This window comes from Pleurodeles waltl, chromosome 1_2 (assembly GCF_031143425.1).
Source record: "Pleurodeles waltl isolate 20211129_DDA chromosome 1_2, aPleWal1.hap1.20221129, whole genome shotgun sequence".
Lineage (NCBI taxonomy): Eukaryota > Metazoa > Chordata > Amphibia > Caudata > Salamandridae > Pleurodeles > Pleurodeles waltl.
Genome location: NC_090437.1, coordinates 152,191,447 through 152,216,146, shown reverse-complemented (window position 1 = coordinate 152,216,146; position 24,700 = coordinate 152,191,447). Strand labels below are relative to the sequence as shown.

General features: G+C 44.7%; 1 protein-coding gene across 1 annotated transcript in view; it reads right to left on the bottom strand.

Annotated features, from left to right (window-relative positions):
- The window catches only part of SCARB2 (scavenger receptor class B member 2), a 420,920-nt gene that overhangs the window by 32,763 nt on the left and 363,457 nt on the right, over positions 1-24,700 (bottom strand). Inside the window, exon 9 of the mRNA XM_069236840.1 lies at positions 20,666-20,739. Within this exon, the coding sequence (XP_069092941.1) occupies positions 20,666-20,739 (74 nt within the window). The remainder of the gene's footprint in view (positions 1-20,665; positions 20,740-24,700) is intronic.

Genomic DNA, 24,700 nt, shown 5'->3' with positions numbered 1-24,700 from the left:
GGTTTCTAGTCTGCTGAGGCTGTTACTGAGAGTTCGACGGAGATCATCTCAGATTCGGGCATAGAAAGCGAGGTCTGCTTAAGTACCTTCACTGATTATCGTGTAAATGGTGCAGTTGGTTTTAGAGTGTACATGCAGATAGAGGGAGTCATTGTAGACCACTGCTTATGGGTAATATTCTGCCAAACTCCCAGAGCCCCATGAAAGCTGAGCACCAACGTGGAGGACACTTTTAAGAGGTCTACAGTGTTGTATCCTTCGAGGTATGAGAGGATTAATGCTTGTACAGCTGCTCTGAATTCATCTTCCTGGAGGGTACGCTTCATCCTTCTAAACTGTGAGAGCTGGAGCTACGTGATGCAATGTCGGGAGAAGTTTTCCAGGATCATTTTGTTCAGCCATTGTTTGCCCCATCTTGGTGGCTGGCATTGGCTCATATCTGAAGTGCATGAACTGCAGCTACAGAAGAATGGGTAAGTAGGGATGATATTTTTTTTACTATGATCATAATTTCAGTAAAGATGCAGATACGTTTGGTCTAAGTTGAATTCAACAACCATTTAGCTTTCCTATTGAACTACAACTATATATCACAAAGGCTATATGTTAGGCATATGTAAAGAAAACTTGCAGTGACCCTCTAGTTAATGACATATGGAAATTTGGAATTTCATTAAATGAAGGAAAATAAGTATATCAATTCAAAGAAAGTATGAATCAGCGTTGGTCCTACTGAGATATTCTGGTAAGGCTAGTTTGTCTATGAGTTCCGAAAACAAGTCGCTAGTAAATATGACTGATGTTGTATGTTCCTGCGCACATTTTATCATGATATTCTTCTATTTTATGAGATCTTACTACACATCCAGCATTGTTTTTAGATTAAAAAAAATGCACTTCCTAAATATTTCATCTAACAATTCCTCAAATTTATGGGTATTTGATATTGAAATGGTAGCATTAAATTCTGCACCTTATAGCTGAAAAAAACAGTGTCCATCCATTTTCTAGAGTATACTTTGCTTCCCTCAAAAAAAAAAAAAAAAAGACTTACTACTCAAAAGAGAGACAGAAAGCAGTATGTTGGGGCATGGTATTTCCACACCACCTAAGCAACTTTCTGTACATCTTTTCTATTTGTCTAGGCACGCTCAGTCTTCCAAATAGTATCAAAAATTTCAATAACACAATCCATGTTTTGCCACGTGGGCCTGCGGTTATGAAAATAGACCTTTATAATGTAAGGTAAAGCATCAGATGTGTGTTTATGACCTCCCCTGTACGAAGGTTAAAGTTCCCGTACACATTTTCATTTCTTCCTTATCTGCATTCAGCAGGACTCATTGTCTGCTTTTTTTCCACATAAACAAAACCAAAAATGGTCCCAATTAACCCTTCTCATTCAGTTTGTTTGTTCCGCAGCTACTCTTTAGGTAGGGCGTGAAATCATGCAGGCCTTTATTTTCTCCTTGGTTGAGCTCATATTCCTATTTTTTCCATATATCCTATTTTATAAAAAAAACTTTTGGTCAGGACAGGAGATTGAGTCCCCATGCGTAAAATGGCTGCTGCCACATCTTTGTTGTGGTGGCAGCCTATTATCTCTAATCTTTAGATATGAGGCTGTTTGGATCCACTGCAGTAGTAAATATGTAAATATTCTGAACTTCAACCTACTGAACAGATTAACACAAAAAGCAATATTTATGGACCAAGATCTAGCTTTCTGCCAAACCAAATTTGGTATAAATCCTTTCACCGGTATGGGCTGTAGCTGTGTCTAAAGTTCCTATGGAAAGATGAATGCGGAAAATGTGTCTTGGGACCCCCTCCTTTTTTTTCGGCCCCTGCTTGACACATCACCCCAAAACTTTCCATGCGCAAACTAGTCAAAAAGTAGCACTTTTTTGGAAAGTTTTGTGAAGGTTCATCAAATGCTGTAAAGGTATTAGCAACACAAAGGCATTTCCTATGGAAACATGACACCACAACGATACATAATACTTACCTATACCTAATACCATAACACAGCAAAATGCAGACCACATCAAAACTGTGATAAAAACTACATGGCTGCCTTTTACGTTTGGTAAGCACAGCCCCACATCCGCATGTACTGAAGTTCATCGCTCATCTACAGTGGTATACCGCAGCACAATATATAACTAAGGGCATGATTTAGAAATTGGCAGACAGATTCATCCATCACAACGGTACCAAATATTCTGTTCGCTGAAATCTAAATCCCATTATGTCTTATGGGATTTAGATTTCAGCTGACGGGATATCTGTCACTATTGTGACAGAGTAACCCATCCGCGAGTTCTAAATCAGGCCCTGTTCTTTTTTTTTTTTTTTTTTTAACTTATAGCTTTAACACTACTTAAGCATTTCACACATACTACCAAAATTTACTATTAACATCTCATAATATATATTCCTGCCACATTACATCTACAGCCATTTTCACACTTTCACGCTACATCTATTTCAATTAGCAAACTCCACTTATGTCCTTCCACTCTATGTCACTGCACTGTACTTTGCTAGACTCTACACTAATCCGCTGTATGCCACTCCACTCTACAACACACCACTTTACACAACTGTACTCCAAGCTATTATACTCTGTGCCATTCCACTGTACGCCCTTCCACTCTATGTTATTCCACTGTAAATCTACTCTGACACTGCACTCAACGCTGCTGTACTCTATGCCACTCTAAAGATCACCACTGAACTGTACGCTATTTCACAGTATGCCTCTCCACTCTACACCACTGAAATATACAGCACTCCACTCTATGACAATCAAGTGTATGCTATTACACTGTACAACACTACATTCTATCCCACTCCACTGTCCATCACTACACTCTACGCTATTTCATTGTACAACACTGAATGCTATGCTTCTCCATATATACCACTACATTCTACACTACTACACTGTATGCAGCTAAACCCAACATTAGTCCACTCTATCCTACTCCACTGTATGCCACTATCTATGCCATTACACCGTGCTCCACTACACTCTACAACTCTCCACTCCAACTCTCCACTCTACTGTACGTTATTACACTGTCTGCCATTTCAGTCTACCCCACTACACTCAATCCCACTCCACTCTACAACACTTGACTTTACAGTATTCCTCTGTACAACTCTCCACTCCATGCTACTCCACTGTAAACCACTGCACTCTATTCTATTCCACTCTATACCACTCCACAGCTCTCCACTCTGCCCCACTCCAGCGTATGCTACGCTGCAGTACGCCACTGCACACTATGCAAATCCACTCTAGGCCTTTTGGTTTTGCCGACTACACTGTACCTCACTCCACTCTACACCTGTCAACTCTAACCCACTCCAGTGCAGGCTATCTCACTGTACGGCACTCTACTAAATGCCATTTCATTCTATGCCACCCCATACTCATTCATTCCACTGCATGCCCGTCCACTAAGCCACTGCACTGTACACCACTGCACTGTATGCTAATCCACTGTACAACACTCCAGTCTATGCCATTTTACTCTACGCCACTATGCTGTACACCAATCCACTCTACAGTATTCCACTGTATGCAACTCCACTCTATATAACTCCACTGTATACCACTGCACTTTACGCCACCCTAGTCTAACCCACTCTATGCCACTCTACTCAATGCCACTTCACTCTGCACCACTTTAATCTATGTCACTCTAGTCTATGCCACTTCCTACTATACTACTCAACTGTACACACTTCCACTGTATGCAACTCCACTCTCCCACTCACAGTCTAGACCATTCCACTCTAGGCTACTCCACCCTACCCAACTCCACTGTATGCCACTCCACTATATGTTATTCCACCCTATGCCAGTACACTCTACAACACTCCTCTGTATGCAATTCCATTTGATGCCACTGCACTGTGCAACACACCACTTTATGCTACTGTACTCTATGCCACTACACTATAACTCATGCCACTGTATGAAGCTCCACTCTATGCCACTGCACTGTAAGTTACTCCGCTACATGCTATTACACTCTACCACACAACACTCTAAACCACTCCAGTTTTCGCTACTTCACTGTATGCCATCCTACAACATTTCACTGTACGCTACTCCACTCTATGCCACTCAACTATACACTACTTATCGCCCCTCCACTATACGCCACTCCACTGCATCACATTATACGCTACGCCACGACAGTACACTGTATGACACTCTCCTTCACTCTACTGTACCACACTCTGTTTAATGACACTCCACTCGACGTCAGCAAACTGTAAGATTTCATAAAATATTTTATTAAATTCAAAAATTATTGAAATACAATGGAAAAACCAAAGGTTAGGGACAGGTTATAGTTAGGAAAATGTTATTTATTCTTTCTATACATACCCAACCTAAAGTAGACAAACATTAGAAATTCCAAAGTTATAGTCAGAACATTTATATATATATATATATATATATATATATATATATATATATATATATATATATATATATATAGCCATCAAAGAAAACAGCGCTGCACTCCCAGAGGCTGTAATCATGACCTATTGTTTATTCACTTTGATGAAAGCTTTCAAACAGACACCACGAAGAGTTTCAACAGATTGTCTTTTTCTGGTGGTTTCGTCTGCTCTCTCCATTTTCCTCCTGCTGTCTTAATTTATACTCAGCATTCTGGGATTGTGTTTCCACAACGTTTTCTTCACACCTGACAACAATCACAGCACCTCTTCTTCCCTCAGCATGAACTTTTCAATTCAAATGGTATGAAATGTGCATTTTCCTTTTTTGCATTTCTTGTGAAAACCTGTGCTAATAAATTGTCATTCTCATTCATCCATCGACACTTTTAAAGTATTTTCCGAAGCACGTCTTTCACTTTCCAACTGAAATTTAACATAAAAGTTATCCTTTCACCAATCACTTGTTATTCACAGATCGTAAGTAACTTCTTTGCCCGATAGAGATTTCTAGTTGCAGGGTTCTTTTCTATGAATAGATACCCAAGCAATACCACCCCCTGAGGACGGTCTGCGAACTAAGATCATACTAGAAAGTCCTGCAGGTCCAAAGGGCAAAGTATCAGTCCTACATACCTGACTGGCCAGGCAGTAATGTTTGGCACAGATGTCCACGTTGCCGCATGACAGATGTCAAGGATTGGAACTCCGCGTGCTAATGCAGTGGTAGCAGCTTTAGCTCGGGTAGAATGACCATGCAAACCCTCAGGAGATTGCTTTTAGCTAGTACTTAGCTGATCTGGATTAAGAGTATAACCCATATTGAGATGGTACGCCTCTGCACTGCCTGACCATTTGCATCCACATAACTGAAAAGAGTTGATCATCCATCCGGAACTCTTTTGTATGATCAAAGTAGAATGCCAATGCTCTTTTTGGGTCCATGCGGTGGAGTCTCTTCTCTTCCTTAGAAGGATGTGGGAGTGAGTAAAAAGTAGGCAAGGTGATGGATTGGTCTACAAGGGCATAACCTCTTTTGGGGTTAAGGAGGCCCTAGTACAAAGCATCACTTTGTCAGGATAGTTGGAAAGCTAGGGTGGCTTAGATGACAATGCCTGCAGCTGACTCACCCTGCGGGGAGACGTAATGGCCAGAAGGAAGGCTGTTTTCAAAGTGAGAAGCCTGAGAGAAGAATTGTGGAAAGGCTCGAAAGGATAGCACATCAGAAATATCAAAAACAAATTCAAATCCCATTGGGGCATAATTAATGGGGATGGAGGAAAAAGATGTGAAAGACCGTTGAAGAACCTATGAACAATAGGGAACCTAAACAAAGAAGGTTGATCAGCCAACCTCAAAAAAGCAGAAATAGCAGATAAACAGCCCTTAAGAGAGCCCACAGCAGAACTCTGCTGGCCTCGGAAAGGATAAACAGAACCTTAGAGAAAGGGGCAGAAAGGGGGTCAACAGACTTGTCTGTGCACCATGCCAGAAATCTTTTCCAATGACAGGTGTATACCGTTTTGGCAGAGGGACGCCTGGCTGCCAAGATTACATTACAGACTTCAGGAGATAGGTCAAAAGCTGTCAACTGTCACTGTTCAATCTCCACGCAAGAAGGCGGAGAGTGAATAGGTTCAGATGCAGAACCTACCCCTGGTGCTGCGACAGAAGATCCTTCCAAAGAGGCAGTCTGATGGGAGGATCGACCCACATACTCAGCAGCTCGGGTTACCAGACTCTTTATGCCCAGTTCAGAGCCACAAGGATTACTGGGACCTAGTCATTCTTTATCTTCTTCGGCACTCTGAGCAGAAGAGATATGGGCAGAATGGCGTATAGGAGGGCAGAGTTCCACTCGAGCTGAGAAGCATCTCAGAGCAATTGCTGCCATGGAAACTCCAACGTGCAAAAACGGCTGACACTGCACGTTCTCTGCAGAGGAGAACAGATCTAACCAAGGCTCTCCCCACTGCTGAAAGAGGCCTTGTGCTAATTCTAGGTGGAGATGCCATTTATGATCGGCTAGGCATTGACAGCTGAGTTTGTCTGCTCTGGCGTTCAAAGATCCTGCCAGATGTTGAACCACCAGGGATATGCCCAGCTGTTCCAGCCATGTCCAGAAGCACAGAGCCTCGTGACAAAGGGTCCACGACTCCACCCCACCATGCCTGTTGCAGTATCACATCAGAGTAGTGTTATTTGTGAACACCTTCACCATCGTTCGCTCAATAGAGGGAAGAAATGCTTTTGATGTCAGCCAGATAACACAAAATCAACAGATTCATGTGGAGTACGGATTCTGCTGGAGACCAGAGACCTTTGATCTTCATCTATCCCAGATGGCTGTCCCCATCCCAAAGGTGACGCATCTGTTACTACTGTCAGATCTGGCGGAGGAAGGGAGAGGGATCTGCCTCTGACCCAACCATGATTTGCCAACCACCTCTTCAGATCTTTTCCAGTACCCTCCAAGATCTGGACCTTGTTGAAGAGATTAACCTGATGCTGTGCCCACTTGAACTTCAGGTCCCACTGTAGAGCCCACATATGCCATCTGGCATGTGTCATCAGCAGGAAGCAGAAGGACATGAGGCCAAGCAGCCTCTAAGTCATCCTCACCAAAATTCAGGATGAGGCTGAAACATTGGTATCTTAGCCTGAAAATGTTGGACTCGCCACTCAGGATGGTAAGCTCGAAACTGCACAGCGTCCAGAACAACTTCAATGAAAGGTAGCGGCTGAGAGGGAGTCAGGTGTGACTTTGACATGTTTATAGTGAAACCCTGTGAATGCAGGAGGTCTGTTGTAGTGTGGAGGTAAGAGACGACAGACTGGGGAAGCCAGCCTTTAACAGCCAGTCGTCAAGATAGGGGAAGAATGAAACCCCTGATCTCCGCAGATGAGCCGCAACCACCGCCATCACCTTGGTGAACACCCGAGGGGCGCTAGTGAGGCCACAGGGGAGCACAGTGAACTGAAAGTACTTGTGGCCTACCATGAATCACAAGTAATGTCTGTGGGCAGGCAGGATGGGAATATGGAAATAAGCATCCTGCAAGTCCAACGCCATCATCCAGTCTCTTGGGTCCAGGACAGATAGAACCCAAGCTAGAATGAGCATTTTCATCTCCTTCTTTTTGAGGAAGAGGTTGAGGGACTAAAGGTCTAAGATAGAGCAGAGGCCCTTGTCCTTTTTGGGTACCAGAAAGTAGCCGACAATAGCAACCATGACCTACTTCAAGCACAGGAAACTTCTCTATGGCTCCCTTGGCCAAGACAGACGTAACTTCCTCTTGGAGAAGTGGCAAGTGATGCCCCGCCATCTGATCATAGGATGGTGGCTTGGGTGGAGGGGTAGTCTTGAAGGGGAGGGAGTAGCCCCTTCGGACTATCTATGGAAGGAGGGGACTGGGGGAGGGAGGGCAGAGGCTGGACTGGCCAGACTGCTGGCCACCTGATCCACGAGGTTGGTGGATCCCACAGCCATGAAGAAGCTAGGCAGCATGCGCGGCATGGTCGCTGGGTCTCTCTCATCGGTATCAGCCTTAGAGAGTACGACCCAAGTCTCATCCGGGACCTGTGACAGCACTTGCGCAACCGTGTCTCGTAGCATGTGGGAATAACGTCCCAAAAGGCATGCAGTGTTCACTGACCACAATGCAAGGCTGGTGGTGTCCAACCTTTTGGATTCCCTATCCAAGGGAGTGGTAGGGAACGCACCCTGGGAGGTGGAGGCTTGGAAAACCAGGCTCTTGGGTTTGGGTCTTGAGTCAGAAAACTTGGGTCCCCTGGAGCAGGGTGATCTCAGCTGGAAATTGTCCTGTTCACAGGAGCCCCTGTGCTAGATTTGGACCAGGGACCTAGTAGGACATCAGTGAGGGTCTCATTAAAAAAGAGCCTGGGCTCTAAGGCAGAAGCTCCCTGTTATAGCACCTCTGACAGGAGATTAGTTCTGACAGCCACCGAGGGCAACTCAAGGTTCAGGACCTCTGCTGCCCTATTTATCACCATAGATTATGAAGCTCCCTCCACCATAGCCACAGCAGTGGGGGAAAGCATGTCAGTATCTGTAAGCCAATCCATATGTTCTTCATGGAGTTGTTATTGTAAAGGGTCCAGTGACCCCTACCATTCATCCCTGAACCCCAAATCCATAAGATAAAGACTCAGGATCTGACCTAGGAGGCAAGGGTCCTGCTGGCGTCATACGACACTCAGTTGGCTCCGTGTCGGAGTCCGGAATTACAATGGGGATGGCAATGCCTGTGGGCACAGAGGGCTCTGGGAGCGTCTTGACCAGCGTCAGGGAAGGTCGGGGAAGTATGACCGATGCCGGTCGGGATCCAGAACTGGATCCTTGGATGCTCCCTCAGCGCCAAGGGCGGAGCCATTGCCGCAGAACCCGAAGGGGCCACTTCTGACTTCACGGGGCCAGAAGGTGCTCCAGCTGTGTTTGACTGCCCAAAAATTATGCGCATGGCCTCGTGAAACTCTAAGTTAGGCAGGGGTCACTCCGGCTCCTGGAAACTCAGGGAGGCCCAGGCTCTGCAGATTGAGGCCTAGAATGTTGATGCTCCATCATCCCGTTGGCCGACGATGTGGAGAAGTCAAAGAACGCTTTAATTTCTTAGATTTCTTCTTGTGCCTCAACTTACCCAATCGCCCTGAGGACTTGGAGTGGGATGACGACGATAGAGGACTCCGCGACCGTTCCAGGACCTTCCTCTCGGCGCCCACAGAGTTGAACGCCAGGAGGCCATCAGCTTCAGGGACTGCTCACTCAAAGCCTTCAGGTGAATAGCCCGACACTCGGAGCATGACTTTGGGTCGTGGTTGCGCTCCAGGCACCACATTTATACGAGGTGCAGATCCATCACAGACATCACACAGATTCACAGGGCTTGAAGCCAGTCTCTTTTGATGACATCCTTGACACACCAGGAGTAGAACACTCCAAAGAATCTTCAACAAAAGTCTAAACAAAAGTCAGTCAAAAAACTAAGAAGTAGTTCTCTTCGGAACAGCGCTCGCTGGTACGGAAAGAAAATAACTGATGTCAGCATGCAGGTGTGGCACCTATATAGGAACTGCAACGTCATATCTGGAGGGGACAACAACAAAACTAATTGGTGCCACCTTATGGCACACAGGGGTACTCCTCATAAAATTCTCCAGATCCAGTCTGATGACTGGGGGAAATTCAAATGTAAGGAATCTGCGACTAGAAGACTCTATCAAATAAAACAACACAGACCCAATGAATTGTCAGAATTAGAAAACATAAATCATGTAGAGAAACATTATTATCATATATATGTAAAGTGAAACAAGATTCACAAAAATAGAACTTCATAACATAAATATGCCTAAGTCCATGAAGGAGTCCCTGTCTTGTGCTATAGTCACCAAGGAGACTTTCAACCAAAGATCTTTTGATAAATATGTGCAAAGGATATAGTGGCTATGGGTTTAAACCTACAGTTCATTTTTAGGTCTCACGTACGGCCAGCTTCAGATTTCAGGCGAGAGCTCATGTCATCACACAACACCCAATACCCAAGCAACTATATCCCCAACATACACACCACAAACATCCATACAGATATGGAAATTGACTTTTGGACAGCCCCATTCAGACATTGGCTATTCTTGTTCATCTGGTTATTGGCACTGCCTAACACGGCTGTCCTTCAGAACTAGTAATATTCTATGGCTCTTTACATGTAGGAAAGCTTTTAAAAGTAGTTCATGTGTTAGATTTAATTAATTTGCTTATAAACTTATTTCTACTTTTTCAATCCTCCAGTTATTTTAGCACCATAGACCAAATGTAAATATTAAGGTCATAGTTTGGGTTTATTCCTTGTAAAACAGAGTTGGGTTCTCTCAATGTGCTTCTGTGAAACAAATGGAGTCCAAACTTCAAACTGGTTAACAAATCTATTTGCAAAAATATTGCAAAATCCCAATAAGGATTCAGAAACCCATCTGCAGAATTTTACTCCCAAAAGTGGATATTTTGAGTATGTAAATTCTTTCATTAATTTGTAATTTCCTTTGTCACAATATTTTTTGTGGGAGGGTTGGGGTAGCTGCATTCGTAGGAGGTTTTACCTGTGAAGATTTGCAGCTATTTACGCAGGCAGTACAGGTAGTTGGCCACCACTGAAAGCCACAACTGCCAGTTTTTCATTAATACTCCTTTCATTTTGTTTAGAATTCTCAGTTTAGATCTCTCAAGTGCTGGTTGTAGAGAACATTATTGTAAAATGAAATTTGGTTTACACTATTCAAAGTTTTATATTAAATGACAAACCTCTGTTTTAACATTTGCAGCACAAAAGGAGGGTGGCCACACTTCTGAAATTTGAAACTTCATGTGTAAGGGTTTGATGCTTTCTAATATAATTCTGCACTACATTTGCTAGAGTCCTTTGCTGGGAATCTATTTTTGTGTGGGTTTTTAGTGGGTGTTTTTAGGCAAAACTTGGCTGTATAGAGGCTTTTCATAGGACAATTTGGCCTAGAGAGGGTTCTGTTTTTTAATATAGTTCACTTTGCAGAACTGGTTTGCTGTTGACTACAATAACATTAGTGTGGAACAAAGAAAGAAGTCACTTACCTTCGGTAAAACTCTTTCTGCTAGAGACTCTATCCAGCAGCAGACGCCTTTTGAATATTTCCCAGGCATCAACAGTACTTCTGCGTGCTGGAAAGAGGTGCTGTGCGGATCCGCACTCATGCCACTCTGAAAATGATGAGCGGGGTCTATATTGGCACCGTTGTGCGCACAGACCTCAGTTGCTTTTAAGACCGTTCATGCTTCCAGATGCAGAGCCCCAAAAGCAAATTGGTAGACAGTGTGCAGATTCCTAGACGTGGATCTTATTAGTGGACATCAGCCAATCACAGAACTGGGAGTACTGGGGGGCAAATGAGGGGGTGGGGATGGTGAGAAATCTGCAGCTCGATAGAATCTCTACCAGAAAGAGTGTTACCGAAGGAAAGAAACTTGTTCTTCTAATAGACTTCTAGCCACAGATACCTCACCTTTTGAACAGATACCAAGGCAATTCATATTTGGAGGTGGGTTTGTTAAAGGACTTAAACCAGAAAGTCCGGTAGGGCAAAGAGGGCAAAATGCCCCTCTCAGCAAATCTGTCTGTCCTGGCAATAGTGCTCTGTGATGTATGATGTCACGTAGCCATTTGGCAAATGTCTAGGACAGGGACTCTGTGTGCCAATACGGTGGCCCTGGTGGAATGACCATGCCGTCCATCCGGAAGCTGTTTTTTGGCCCATATGTAGCAGATTCTGATGCAGAGCACGATCCAGCGGGAGAAGGTTCTCTTCTTCAATGCCTTGTCTTTTTTCACTCCTGATAACCCCACAAAGAGCTGATTATCCACCTAGGGGACTCTGGTATGATCTATGTAGAAGCTCAGCATTCTCTTGGGGCCCAAGCGATGGAGTCTCTCCTCTTTGGAGCATAGAACCCCAGAGGGATGATGGTGTGACCGATGTAAACCGTCATCATAACTTTTGGCAGGAAGGATGCCCAAGTCCTAAGAATGAGTTTGTCTGTGAAGAAGGAAGTATATGGTGGAGTGACACAAAGAGCCCAAGCTCACTCACACGCCATGCAGAGCTGATGGCAATGAAAAATACAGTAATAAGGTGCCATACAGGACAGTTATGAAGCGGTTCACATCAGATAAGTTAGGACCAGATTAAGGACCCATTGGTGCATGAAAAAAGTAGAAGGTGAAACATTAGTTGTAGCCCTTTCAAAAATCGCATCGCAACCGGTGACTTCAACGAAGGCTGATCTGACAACCATAAAAATGCATAAAGGGCCGAACGATAACCCTTAACTTTGCCCAAAGCAAGGCCTTGCCAGGCAAAAGAGAGAACAAACAAAGGACTGTCACATGAGTTGGCCCGGAGGGAATCAATCTGGTGTGTGCTTTGCCAAACCACAAATTTGTCCTAATGACAGGTGTACAGTTTTCTTTGAGGGGCGTCTAGCTGCCAATTTGCCATCAAGCACCTCTGGATGAAGGTCACAGGTGATCAGCTGTTGCTTCTCAACCTCCACGCATAATAGTGGTGTTTAGAAGGCTCCGGTGCAGAGCCCTGCTCTGTTGCTGTGACAGAAGGTCCTCCCAGAATGGCAGCCTGATCATAGGATATATGCTGAACCTTAGGAGTTATGGATACCATGATTTCTGTGCCCAATTTGCAGCCACTAGGATGACTTGGCCTGGTCGGGCCTGATCTTCTTGAGAAACGGTGGTAGCAAAGATATTGGTAGAAAAGCATAAAGGAGTCCTGAGTTCCACTCGAGGTGGAACGCGTCTTGGAGCGAGAGACGCCTTAGAAACTCTGACTTGCAGACATGTTGACATTGTGCGTTCCCGGCGGTGGCAAACATATCGAATCTAGGTTCTACCCATTCATGGAAGAGACCTTGTACCATCTCCAGGTGTAACTACGTTGTCTGCTAGACATCGATGGCTAAACTTGTGCGCTCTGGCATTCAATGCTCCGGTCACCACCAGGAGATTTGCTTGGTGGTATAGCCTTTTCCAGAGATACAAGGCCTCCTGGAACAGGGTCTGTGACCCCACCCAGCCCTGTTTGTTGCAGTACCACATGGCAGTGGTGTTGTCTGTGTGCACCCGTACCACCCTCCCCTTTATGGATGGAAGGAAGGCTTTCAACACCAGTGGGATGGCCCGCAGCTCCGGAAGGTTGATGTGGAGCAAGGACTCCAAAGAAGACCAGAGGCCTCTGATGTCCAACTCCCAGATGGCCGTCCCAACCCAGAAGCGAAACATCGGTGACCACTGTCAGTTTCGGGTGGGGAAGGGAAAAGCCGCTGACCATATCCCCATCCAATGGCCACTACTGCAGATCTTTCGCAGCCTTCTTTGAGATCTGGATGTGGTCGGAGAGGTCTCTTTGATGTTAGGCCCACTGGGACTTCAGATCCCATTGCAGAGCCTGCACATACGCCCTGGCAAGTTCGACTAAAAGGATGATGAGTTCCAGCTGCCTCAGGGAAGACCTCACTGAAATCCAGGACCAAGGCTGAAAGATAAGGATCATAGCGTGAAGGTCCTGGAGACTCTTGTGTTCGCTGGTAGGCCATGAAACACTATCTCACTTCCTCTTGTGTCATCACACACTCTGCCTTCATAAGCAATATCCATGTTCACTCTTCTTTAAGTTCAATGTTAGAAAGTGCAACAAGGCTGAGTCTCTGTGCATGAGATCAGATGACAGAGACATTGTGCTAGTTGTTTCATCTTACATCCATGCAGCATGGAAAACAAAGAGCCGAAGCGCTTCAGATGTTACAAGAAGACAGTCAACATCTGCATATCGTCAGCTTTTCAATTTATTTAGTGGTCCTAACATCAAACGCTGGCAACCTCAGCATGACTGCAATACTAAAATGGACTTTACAAAGGCACTTTCATAAAACCTTTTTTTAAATGCTGTGATTGCTCTAGTGATATAACTTGGTTGTTTGATATGCACGCTAGGGTCCCTTAAATGCACTGGTAACCTACATAAGATGCACCGTAGATCGCATTGTTAAAAGCACTCTTTTCCTGTGGTTCTTTACAATGCCAAGGTGAGTTAAAATTTGCCTTATTTAGTGGCTGCTGCTGTGTTGACTTCTGGAGGGCAGGTAAAAATACCAGTATTTTACGCCCACTACACGTTAATATCATGTTTTGCGGCAGCTACCTCTGCATCCACTGTTAAGACGGGCAAAATGCACTAGCACTTTAAGCTTAGCAGACTCTGGAATGACAGTCAGTCATTTCTACTGAATTGTTTTTACTTACCCTTGCACTTTATGTCTACTACCTTTTATAATGCGAGTAGTCATATCCTTCCACCGTGATTGTGCCACAAGGCTATCTGCATAAATATTCAATTTGTACTAACCAAGACCTGTTTGCCCCATCTGAGCGTAATCTTTTTATACGTTGAGTCACAGTTTGGTCAAATGGCCAATAAGTGATAGTTTCTAATGGATTGTTGATTGTAATGTTGATCAAGCAATTTTAATGACTGCGATTTTCGTAATAACCTTTGTTTTAAATTGAACAATGTAGTACTTTTAATTGTTATGGCTGGTTTGGCTGAAACAATAAATATACTTACTTGCCAAAAACTCTTCACCCAGGTCACAGTCATAATCATAATCAGAATCATTCCTAAGAAGTGAACGCAGACTGTGTTGTCGACTTTGTGGTAATTCAAATGCGCCTTGGGGGGATTCAGGCATGATGTTGGCTGAGGTCGAACCAACGTCAACTAGGCATCGGAGAGAACAATTGAGACCACCCCCTCAGGCAGTGGAGTTGGCATTGGTGTGGGCATGGTGCTGGAAGCACTGGGCTTAACAGTTTCTTTAATGGTTTGCATGTAGGGATCCTCCATTTGTGTAGGACAGAGAAGCAGTGTGTTAGGGTCCTTGTCTTTTGATACCAGCAGAGCATAACTTGATGGCTATTTATTTTCTTGAAAAGTCACAGCACATGGCAGTTGCACAGCTGCTGAAAACTGTGTAGCCTTTAGAAAAAAATAAAACAATTGTACAAGTGCTAAGTCAGTAAGTAGAGTATTAAATGTTACTCTGATATTACTGCAAATATAAGTAAGTAAATTCTTTATTGTTAGTTATTTAAAACCTTTTACAATAAAAAACATTGAGCTTCATATATAGAAGCGATAAAAAAGATGGTTCTCAAACATATCAGCACATGATATTGGTAATAAAAAGCAATTATTTTAGTCTACTGTACAGAGAGTCTGAAAATGTGATTGTTGAACCATTTTTTTAGTGGTATTGCCTTAGAGGCTAGATTCTACAGCTTCTCTAATGCTTCTAATGCCTAGTAATCGAAATATGGGCACTTTTTGTTAAATCTATTAGATCTGGGCATTTAGAGACAATGTGCTCAATTATTTCTTTTGTTAAATAACACAATCTGCATAGCTTACTGTTCTAGTCTCTTCACTCTATACACCTTCAAATTGTGGTATGTATAGAAATCCAAATCTAAGGAAATACATTTTCATTTGTGGTTCGAGAGTGGGGTCCAGGTAGGCCTGGTGTTTCATTACATTGTTATCAATAAGATACTGAGAATCTTTGGATAGTTTTAGACATTATCCTCCTCAACATGATAGTATCATACTTTTTTTAATTAGTACTTTCCTTTTCAAGTTGATTTTGTTAGAGAGGGCCAGTAATGAAGATATTTGACACTTGGTTAGCAGTTAATTTATTCCCAGACTATTTGGATACACAGACTTTCCTGACGTTTGCATTACTTCTCTTTTCATCACGTTTTTAGTGTTACTCCTCCAAGTTCAAGCAGTCACAAATATAGTTTATTTTGCTTGTATTGTTCAAAGATGTTAATGAGGTTATTTCAATGTCGTGTCTTATACAGAAGTGAAAAGTGACAGATCTTAATTTGATAATTGCATGTATATCTTTCATACGTTGCTATTCAAGACTGTTTATAAAAAGCTAAACTACTGTATAAAAATAGTGGGGTGTTTTTTGTTGTTATGGCGGTGTTGGTTGGACCAATGGCTTCACCTCCAAATTTCCATGACAATCACTTGATAGCACTAAAAGCTTCTGTAGTTTATTTATAGCTTGACTGATGTGCTAGTTCCAGTTGATTTTTGTGACAACTTACAGTCCACGATAAGTGGAGATAGTTGTCTGTAGTATTTTTGTTCCATCTATGGAGCGGTTAAAGTTGATGCAGCAGCCAAGTTGGTGTAGCAGTTTCCTATTATCATTATTATATTTTTGGTGTAGTTTAACTTCAGGTGATTTTGATTACTATATTTTATAAGTGAGTTAATTATCTCTGTAAGCCAAGTCGTGTTTGCAAAAGGATATCAAGGTTGTCTGCATATACTAAATATGAGATCAATTTTCTTCGTAGCTTTGGGGCATCAGCCTCAAATTGATTCAAGGTTTCTCCAAGATCAGCAAAATACAGGGAGAATATTAGTGGGGCTAGAATACAGTTTTGTTTTAAACCATTCCCAGTCGGAGGTTTAAGATTTACCTTGTTTCCTTCTGACAGCTTCACCTGAACCCGTGTTTCTGAGTGCAGATCAGTGATGAACTGTAGAAGTATTTTATCTATTCCCCATTGATGAATTTTTTGTCACAGTCTACTTCTGTTAACTCTGTCGAATGTGGTGGAGAAGTTTATAAAACACATTAATAATTTCTCTTTTTTCTCCTCTATTATTTCGTTCGCAAAGCTTGTTAGGGCAAAAATATTATCTATAGTAGGACACAATGTCATAAATTATAGTTTATTGAATTGTATAAGTTTACTTTTAAGAGCCCAGTCTTCTAGATGTCCTAAAAGATGTTTTGCAAAACGTTCTTCCTTCTGCATCAGCTAAGCGATCATTACTGGGCTCACTTTTTGGTCCTCTCTTGTGTACTAGTTGGATGATCAAGCCTTTCCATAAGTGTTGGATCTGGCCTGTTTTAAGTACAATGTTGTATAGTATTGTGAGTATGAGACTCCAGCAGACATAATCTAATTTTATAACTGCGATTTCACTTGGACAAGGACATCTTGTTGATCTGCCTTTTTGAAAATTAAAATTGCTATTATTTCTGAGGTTATTCCAAATTGGTCTGATTGGTTCTGTTATTTTCTGAGTGTCAGTGTAATTTCATTCTTTCCGTAGATTTCTCCAATGGGCATTACCAATTTAACACGCAGTATTATATAATCACCTCTCCTTTTGTGCTGGCCTGTGGATTGTCCTATTTTGGACAAACATTTTAATTTTTCGATAGGGATTTTGAACAGCAATAGCGCAAAAACTACTTGACGGAATTCCATCAAATTTGGCAGGAATGTAGGTCCTGGTCCAGAAAGAGTGCTTTTTTGTGTTGGTGTAATTCCGTTCAGTAGTTTTTGAGAAATTGAGGGGAAACAAATTTGTACATCTAGGGGTGTGAAGGATTCCCGACCCCTAACGATCTTGAGCTGAGATCTGATTGACTGGTAATACTTCAACAACAGAAGCTGTTGAAGTGTTGTCAGCCATCTTGGGACTCGGTTTCAGCAGAGTCCCATAATAAAAGTAAAAAAACAAAAACAAAAGAGGCCAGGGTACAAACACCCAACCCCTTAGTTCTGGTGGTTGGGTTCCAAAGGGACCCCTCCAGAGCAAAACAGCATTTTTTTTTATTTTATGAGCGGAGACGCGGTGGATCCGCAAATCTGCTAGTAGCATAAATATAAAAAGAAGTGAGGTCTCCCGCGATTTGTTAGTTTAATGCCCCCTGGTGGGCCAAGTCACGGGGGCTTTGAAAAAAAAGTTAAAAAAAAAAGCGTGGGGCCTCCTGGCCCTCTCCCGATGCCTCGGGGTCCGCCACTTCAATGGGGCTCATTTATGTGGATGTGGGGGGCCTGCCCTGGGTACCGCCACCTCCCCAGGGCTTTAATCTAATAAGAGGGGGCTGGACATCTGCCTCCCCCACAAACACCCCCCCTGCTGCCCCAGGGACCACCACCCCTGGGGCAAAATTTATTTTATTCGCGCTGAGCCACAGGCCACCTCCAAAACCCTCCCTCCCCGGGCCCCCCCAGCCCAACACTGTAGTTGGGGCGGAGGGCGCTTGACCCCCCTGCGCCCCAGGGACATCCCCTTCCTAACCCAGGGCAAACCTACTGGCACCTCATGCAGTCACTCACAGACTGATGCCCCCACTAAAACATTGATACACGCACTCTCACACCCAGACAATCTGACAGCCACTCTCACCCCCAGATACACCCTCTTACACCTATTGTCACACTAAAGAGGCTGCGGCTAACTCCTGCCGCGCGCAGCGAAAGGGCTCTGTACAGCATGGGTTTGGGTGACTGGGAGGTGTTGGCCGCAGGGTCTGGCTGCAGGCCAGGTCTTGTGGACAAGCTTCCCTGCGCATGGGTGAAGGACGTGCACGGTTGGGCACTTATAGGGGATTGGCCTCAGGATGGCCAACCTAAGCAACGCGCGGCTAAAGGCCATGCACGGCAGTGGTTGGATTAACGTACAATAATTAAAATTACTATACGTTAAAAAACCATAAAAATTCACTGAAAATGTCATCAGTGATGTCACTGACCATGTCATGAGTGATGTAATATGTGATGTCATAAGCAGCGCCAGTTATCATTAGCTCAGGTAACTATAACTGCTGAATTTCTACTGTTTTGTACGAGTAAATTCAGAACCTAACTATAACGTCCATGTAACCTTTGTTTTTTTTCAGTGTATATATTTATATTCATGTTGCTTCTTTCTTTTCTTCGAAGACAATGAACTGGCATTAAATAACGGGACTGTCAGTAATTAGTGGAGAAGACATCTCCTACTGAACTCTGTTAGCAGACTCTCTTTAACTCACCTCACTCGAGGAATATAACCTTGAGAAGTGCATTTTTGTGCTAATATTTGCAGCACCTAACCTGTGTTGACATAAAGCAGACGGTTCTGAAATGACCTCTTATTATACAAGATGTAGGTTCTTTCCTTCCAGAGATCGATAGCAACAACTCACTTTGGAGGGCGCAAAAAATGTGAGCACATTTTCCTTTCTTCTCTATGCCTTCTATGCAGACATGAATACAGAGGTGACCGCATCAGTAATGACATTTACAATGGCCTTCTTGAATTACATTTTTCAAACCATACCTCTTTGCACATCAATTTGTAGTCCGAAAGAACACATTTATAAAAAAATAAATATATACAACATATTTGTTCTGTCTGGCAGAATCATACTCTAAGTTTAACCCCTCGGGTGCACTGGATGCAACGGTTACGTCCTGGGCAGCACCGCCGTGCCCAGGACGTTACCGTTACGTCCAGATAGGGGCCCTCGGGGGCCTTGCACCCCCCTCCCCTGGGCAGGGATGAAAGGGGAATCGCTTCCCCTTCAATTCCCCCCCACCCCCACCCCCAACCCCCTACCCGGACCTCCCCGTGGCGTCTGATGATATCAGAGTGCACGTCATCAGAGGTCTGCTTTTGTATTTCTCCTCTGATCACATGTAGGGGCCGAGAAACACATCAAAGGAAAGGCATTTCCTTTGCTTTTATGTCTTTTTCAGCATTTCTGTTGCAGCAGAAATGCCAATAGATACAAGGGATTTTCTTTTCTTTTCTATAATTGAATAAGGGGAGTGGCCCCTTGGGCGAGGGCCGCTCCCCAGGGGGGGCAAATTATTCTTAGGCCATTTCTGGGCCCCGGGGCAGATCGGTCTATTATAATTAAGCCAATCTGCCCCCAAGAGGGGCAGAAACCACTAGACACCAGGCTTTTTTTTTTTTTTTTAATATTATTGAATGAGGGGAGCAGCCCCTTAGGCAAGGGCCGCTCCCCAGGGAGGCAAAATATTTTTAGGCCTTTTCTGCCCCTCTGGGAGCCGATCAGCCTATTAAAATGAGGCAGATTTATATGTGGTGAGTGACCCCTCAGGCAAGGGTCGCTCCCTGGGAGGGGCAAAATTACTCTTAGGCTATTCCTGCCCCCTAGACACCAGGGATAAATATATTTTTTTGTTTACTTTATTTTTTTATATATCGAGAGCAACCCCTTAGGCAAGGGTCTCATTCCCCTGGGGGGAAAATTTATTTTAGGCCATTTCTGCCCTCCTTGGGGGCAGATCGGCCTATTTTTATTAGGTCGATCTGCCCCCAAGGGGTGAGTCAGAAACCACTAGGCACCATGGATTTTTTTTTTTTGCGCCAATTTCAAGCAAGGGTCGCTCCCCGGGGGTGGGGGGGGGGGGGGGGGGGGAGTTGGTAGGGGAGTAGGCAAATGTATTTTTATTTATTTTTACAAGGCCCATGGAAGCCCAACAAGTGTCTTCTAAAGCCCTTCCAGTTCTCCTCACAGTTCTGTATCATCCAAAAGAGACTCTAAAGAGCGTTCTATTTCCTCAGAACGCAGTAAAAAAGCCTTTTCTGAGCCCTAAACACCACCTCCTGTGGTAAAGCATACTTTAAAAACATCTGGAAAAATGGTCATCAACCACATTACTGTTCCAAACTCTATATTAACAAATAAATTATCCTTCTGGAGTGAAATATCATACTTTATACTTACATGAAACCATTAACCTGGCGGACATAAACATTGACCTGGGTTCTCTTGGCCATTCGTACAGGTATCCCCGTAAACTATGAAACAAAAGGAATATCATAAGACAAACAGGTAATCCCAAAATGTAGCACATTAATATTTTACTCAAACTCAGAAATGATTAACTAAATGAACAAGTTACTTACCTTTGGTAACAAATTATCTGGTAGAGATATATTCTAGTTGCAGATTCCTTACCTTAGAATTTCCCCTAGGCGTCAGTCTGGATCCGGAGATTTTTCTTCGAGCAGCACCCCTGACTGCTGTTAGGTGGTGTCAGTCGACTCCAAGCCCATCGTTGGTGTCGTGGTCACCGGATATGACGTCGCAGGTCATGTATAGGCCCCACCTTGTGGCGCTGACGTTAGTTTCTTTTCACAAGAAGAGCGGAGCCATGAAGAACACTGACCATGGTGCACAGAACTAGGACCCTGTAAGGGAAGTCCCTGTCCCCAGGAAATCAGTTCACAGAGCAGGGACGATGGGTAGGTCATTAAGGGATATGCAATTAGAATATGTCTCTACCATGTCTTACCAAAGGTAAGTAACTTGTTCATCTGATAGAGACTTCTAGTTGCATCCCTTACCTTAGAATAGATACCCAAGCAATACCATCCCCAGAGGTGGGTCCGCGAACCAAGATCATACTAAGAAGTCATGCAGGACTGAACAGGCAAAGTACCTGTCCCTCAGGACCTGACTGTCTAGGCATTAGTGTTTGGTGAACGTATGCAAAGATCCCCACGTTGCTGCCTGACAGATGTCCAGGACTGGAACTCTGCGTACTAACGCAGTGGTTGCATCTGTTGCTCTAGTGGAATGAGCACGCAAACCCTCTAGAGGTTGCTTCCTAGCCAATGCATAGCACATTTTAATGCAGAGAACAACCGACCTAGAGATGGTTCTCTTCTGCACTGCCTAACCTTTCTTTCCACCCACATAACCCACAAAGAGTTGATCATCCATCCGGAACTCTTTAGTACAATTGAGATAGAACGCCAATGCTCTTTTTGGGTCGAGGCGGTGGAGTCTCTCTTCCTAAAAAGGATGTGGAGGCGCGTAAAAAGTAGGCATGGTGATGGATTGGCCTACATGTAAGGGCGTGACCATTTTAGGTAAAAAAGGAAGCCCTGGTACGAAGTACCACCTTGTCAGGATGGATGTAAATGAAAGATGGTTTCAAAGAAAGGGCCTGCAGCTCACTCACTCTGCAAGCAGAAATGATGGCAACCAGAAAGGCTGTCTTTAAGGTAAGAAGCCGAAGTGGACAGTTATAAAGTGGCTCAAAAGGAACACACATCAAGAAGGGGAAAACCAAGTTCAAATCCCATTATGAATGGAGAGGGAGGAAAGATATGGGTAAGACCCTTCAGAAATCTACCAACAATGTGAGATTTAAATAAAAAGGGTTGGTTAGGCAATCTGAAGAAAGACGAAATGACAGACAAATAACCATTGAGGGTGTTAGAGCAGAGCCCTCCTTTGCATGAGAAAGAACAAACAAAAGGACCTCCGAAAGAGGCAGAGAGGTGGTCAACAGATTTGTTCCAACAAGAGGCGTATACAGTGTTGGTGGAGGGCTGCTGCCGCTCAATCTCCATGCAAGAAGTCGGAGACTGGACAGGTGCGGGTGGAGAACGGTCCCCTGCTGCTGCAGCAGAAGATCCTGCCAAAGGGGAAGTCTGATTGGAGGATCGATGGCCATGCTCAAGAGCTCGGGATACCAGACTGTTTGTGCCCGGTCCGGAGCTACAAGAATTGCTTGGACCGGGGTTGTCCTTAATCTTCTTGAGATCTCTGGCCAGAAGTGGTATGGGCGGAAAGGTGTACAGGAGGCCTGAGTTCCACCCGAGACAAAAAGGGTTTCAGAGCGAGTGCCGCCTTGGAAACTCCAACACGCAAAACAGCTGACATTGCACGTTCTCTGCAGAGGCGAACAGATCTAACCAAGGCTCTCCCCACTGCTGAAAGAGACCTTTCGCCACCCCCGGATGGTGATGTCATTCATAACAGACTAGGCACTGATGGCTGAGTTCGGCCGCCCTGGCATTCGAAGAGCCCACCAGATGTTGAACCACCAGGGATATGCCCTGATGTTCCAGCAATGTCCAGAGGCACATAGTCTCCTGACAAAGGTTCCATGACCCCATCTCGCCCTGCTTGTTGCAGTACCACAAAGTGGTGGTGTTTTCCATGAACACCTGCACCACTTTTCCTTGGAAAGAGTGAAGGAATTCTTCCAATGCTAGCTTGATCTCCCTGAGCTCCAGAAAACTGATATGGAGCCTGGACTCCGCCAGAGACCAAACGTCTCTGATCTCCAACTCTCCCATGTGGCCACCTCATCCCAGGAGTGAGGCATCTGTCACTACTGTCAGATCTGGTTGGGGAAGGGAGAGGGATTTGCCTCTGACCCAATCGCGGTTCTTAAGCCACTTCTACAGATCTTGTGCAGTTCCCGCCGCGATCTGGACTTTGTCGGAGAGAGTCCCCTGATGCTGCACCCACTGGAACTTCAGGCCCCACTGCAGAGCCCGCATATGCCATCTGGCAAGTGTGACCAGCAGGATGAAGGAGGCCATGAGGCCCAGCAGTCTCAGAGCCATTCTCACCAAAATCCAGGATAGAGACTGAAATATCGGTATCATAGCCTGAATATCTTGAACTTGCCGCTCAGGAGAATAGGCTTGAAACTTCACTGTGTCCAAAACAGCTCAGATGAAAGGAAGCATCTGAGCGGGAGTCAGGTGTGACTTCGGCACATTTACAGTGAATCCCAGCGAATGCAGGAGGTCCACCGCAGTCTGGAGGTGGGTGATGACAGCTTGGGGCGAACCCGCCTTCAACAACCAGTCGGCGAAGAAGACAGAAACCCCTAACCTGCAGAGATTAATTGCAACCACAGTCATCACTTTGGTGAACACCTGAGGGGCGCTGGTAAGGCCAAAGAGGAGCACAATAAACTGAAAATGCTTGTGGCCTACAATGAACCGCAATTAACATCTGTGGGCAGGCAAGATGGGAATATAGAAATATGAGTCCTGCAAGTCCAACACTACCATCCAGTCTCCTGGGGTCCAGGGCAGATAGGACCTGAGACAGAGTGAGTATTTTGAACTTCTCCTTTTCGAGGAAGTGATTGAGGGACTGGGGGTCTAGGATAGGGCGTAGGCCCTTACCCTTCTTTGGCATCAGAAAGTAGCAGGAATAACAACCACAACCTACTTCTGGCACAGGGACCCTCTCTATGGCTCCCTTGGCCAAGAGAGCGTAACCTCCTCATGCAGAAGTGCTAGGTGATCCTCTGTTATCCTTTCATAGGATGGTGGCATGAATGCAGGGGTAGTCTTGAAGGGGAAGAAGTAGCCACTTTGGACTATTTGCAAAACCCACCTATCTGAAGTGATGGATTCCCATTGGGGCAGGTGATGGCTGCTCATGCCTCTGACTGGCCCCTGATGGGGATGCATCAGACTAGGAAGGTTTGGAGGCTGCACTGAAAGGGGTGGTGGACTGGGCTGACCGCTGACCCCTGATCCACAAGTACGTTGGATCCTGCATCCTCGGCCACACAGAGGCTGGGCAGCATGCGCACTGTGGCTGGAAGGAAAGGGACTTGGTTGGGAGCCCCTTTCGTAGCAACAAAATGGTCAAAAAACAGACTAAGTGGGGCGAGGGGCAGCTATGTGGCCCAAGGACCGAGCCGTAGACCAGGACTCCTTTAAGCGATTGAGCGCTGAGTATGCTTTGTCTCCGAAGAGACGGGTGCCATCAAAGGGCATGTCCATAAGCGCAGTTTGGACATCCCCCAAAGTGCCAGATGTTCTCAAACAAGCGTAGTGCCTCAAGGCCGCCGTCGATGCAAACGACCTACCCAGTGAGTCGGTTGTATCCAGTCGACATCGTATTGTGAACTTGGGTTTGTATCTCCCATCAGCAACAGCTTGAGAGAGAGTTGTCTAGGCCTCCTTCAGGACCTGTGGCAGCCCCAGAGCAACG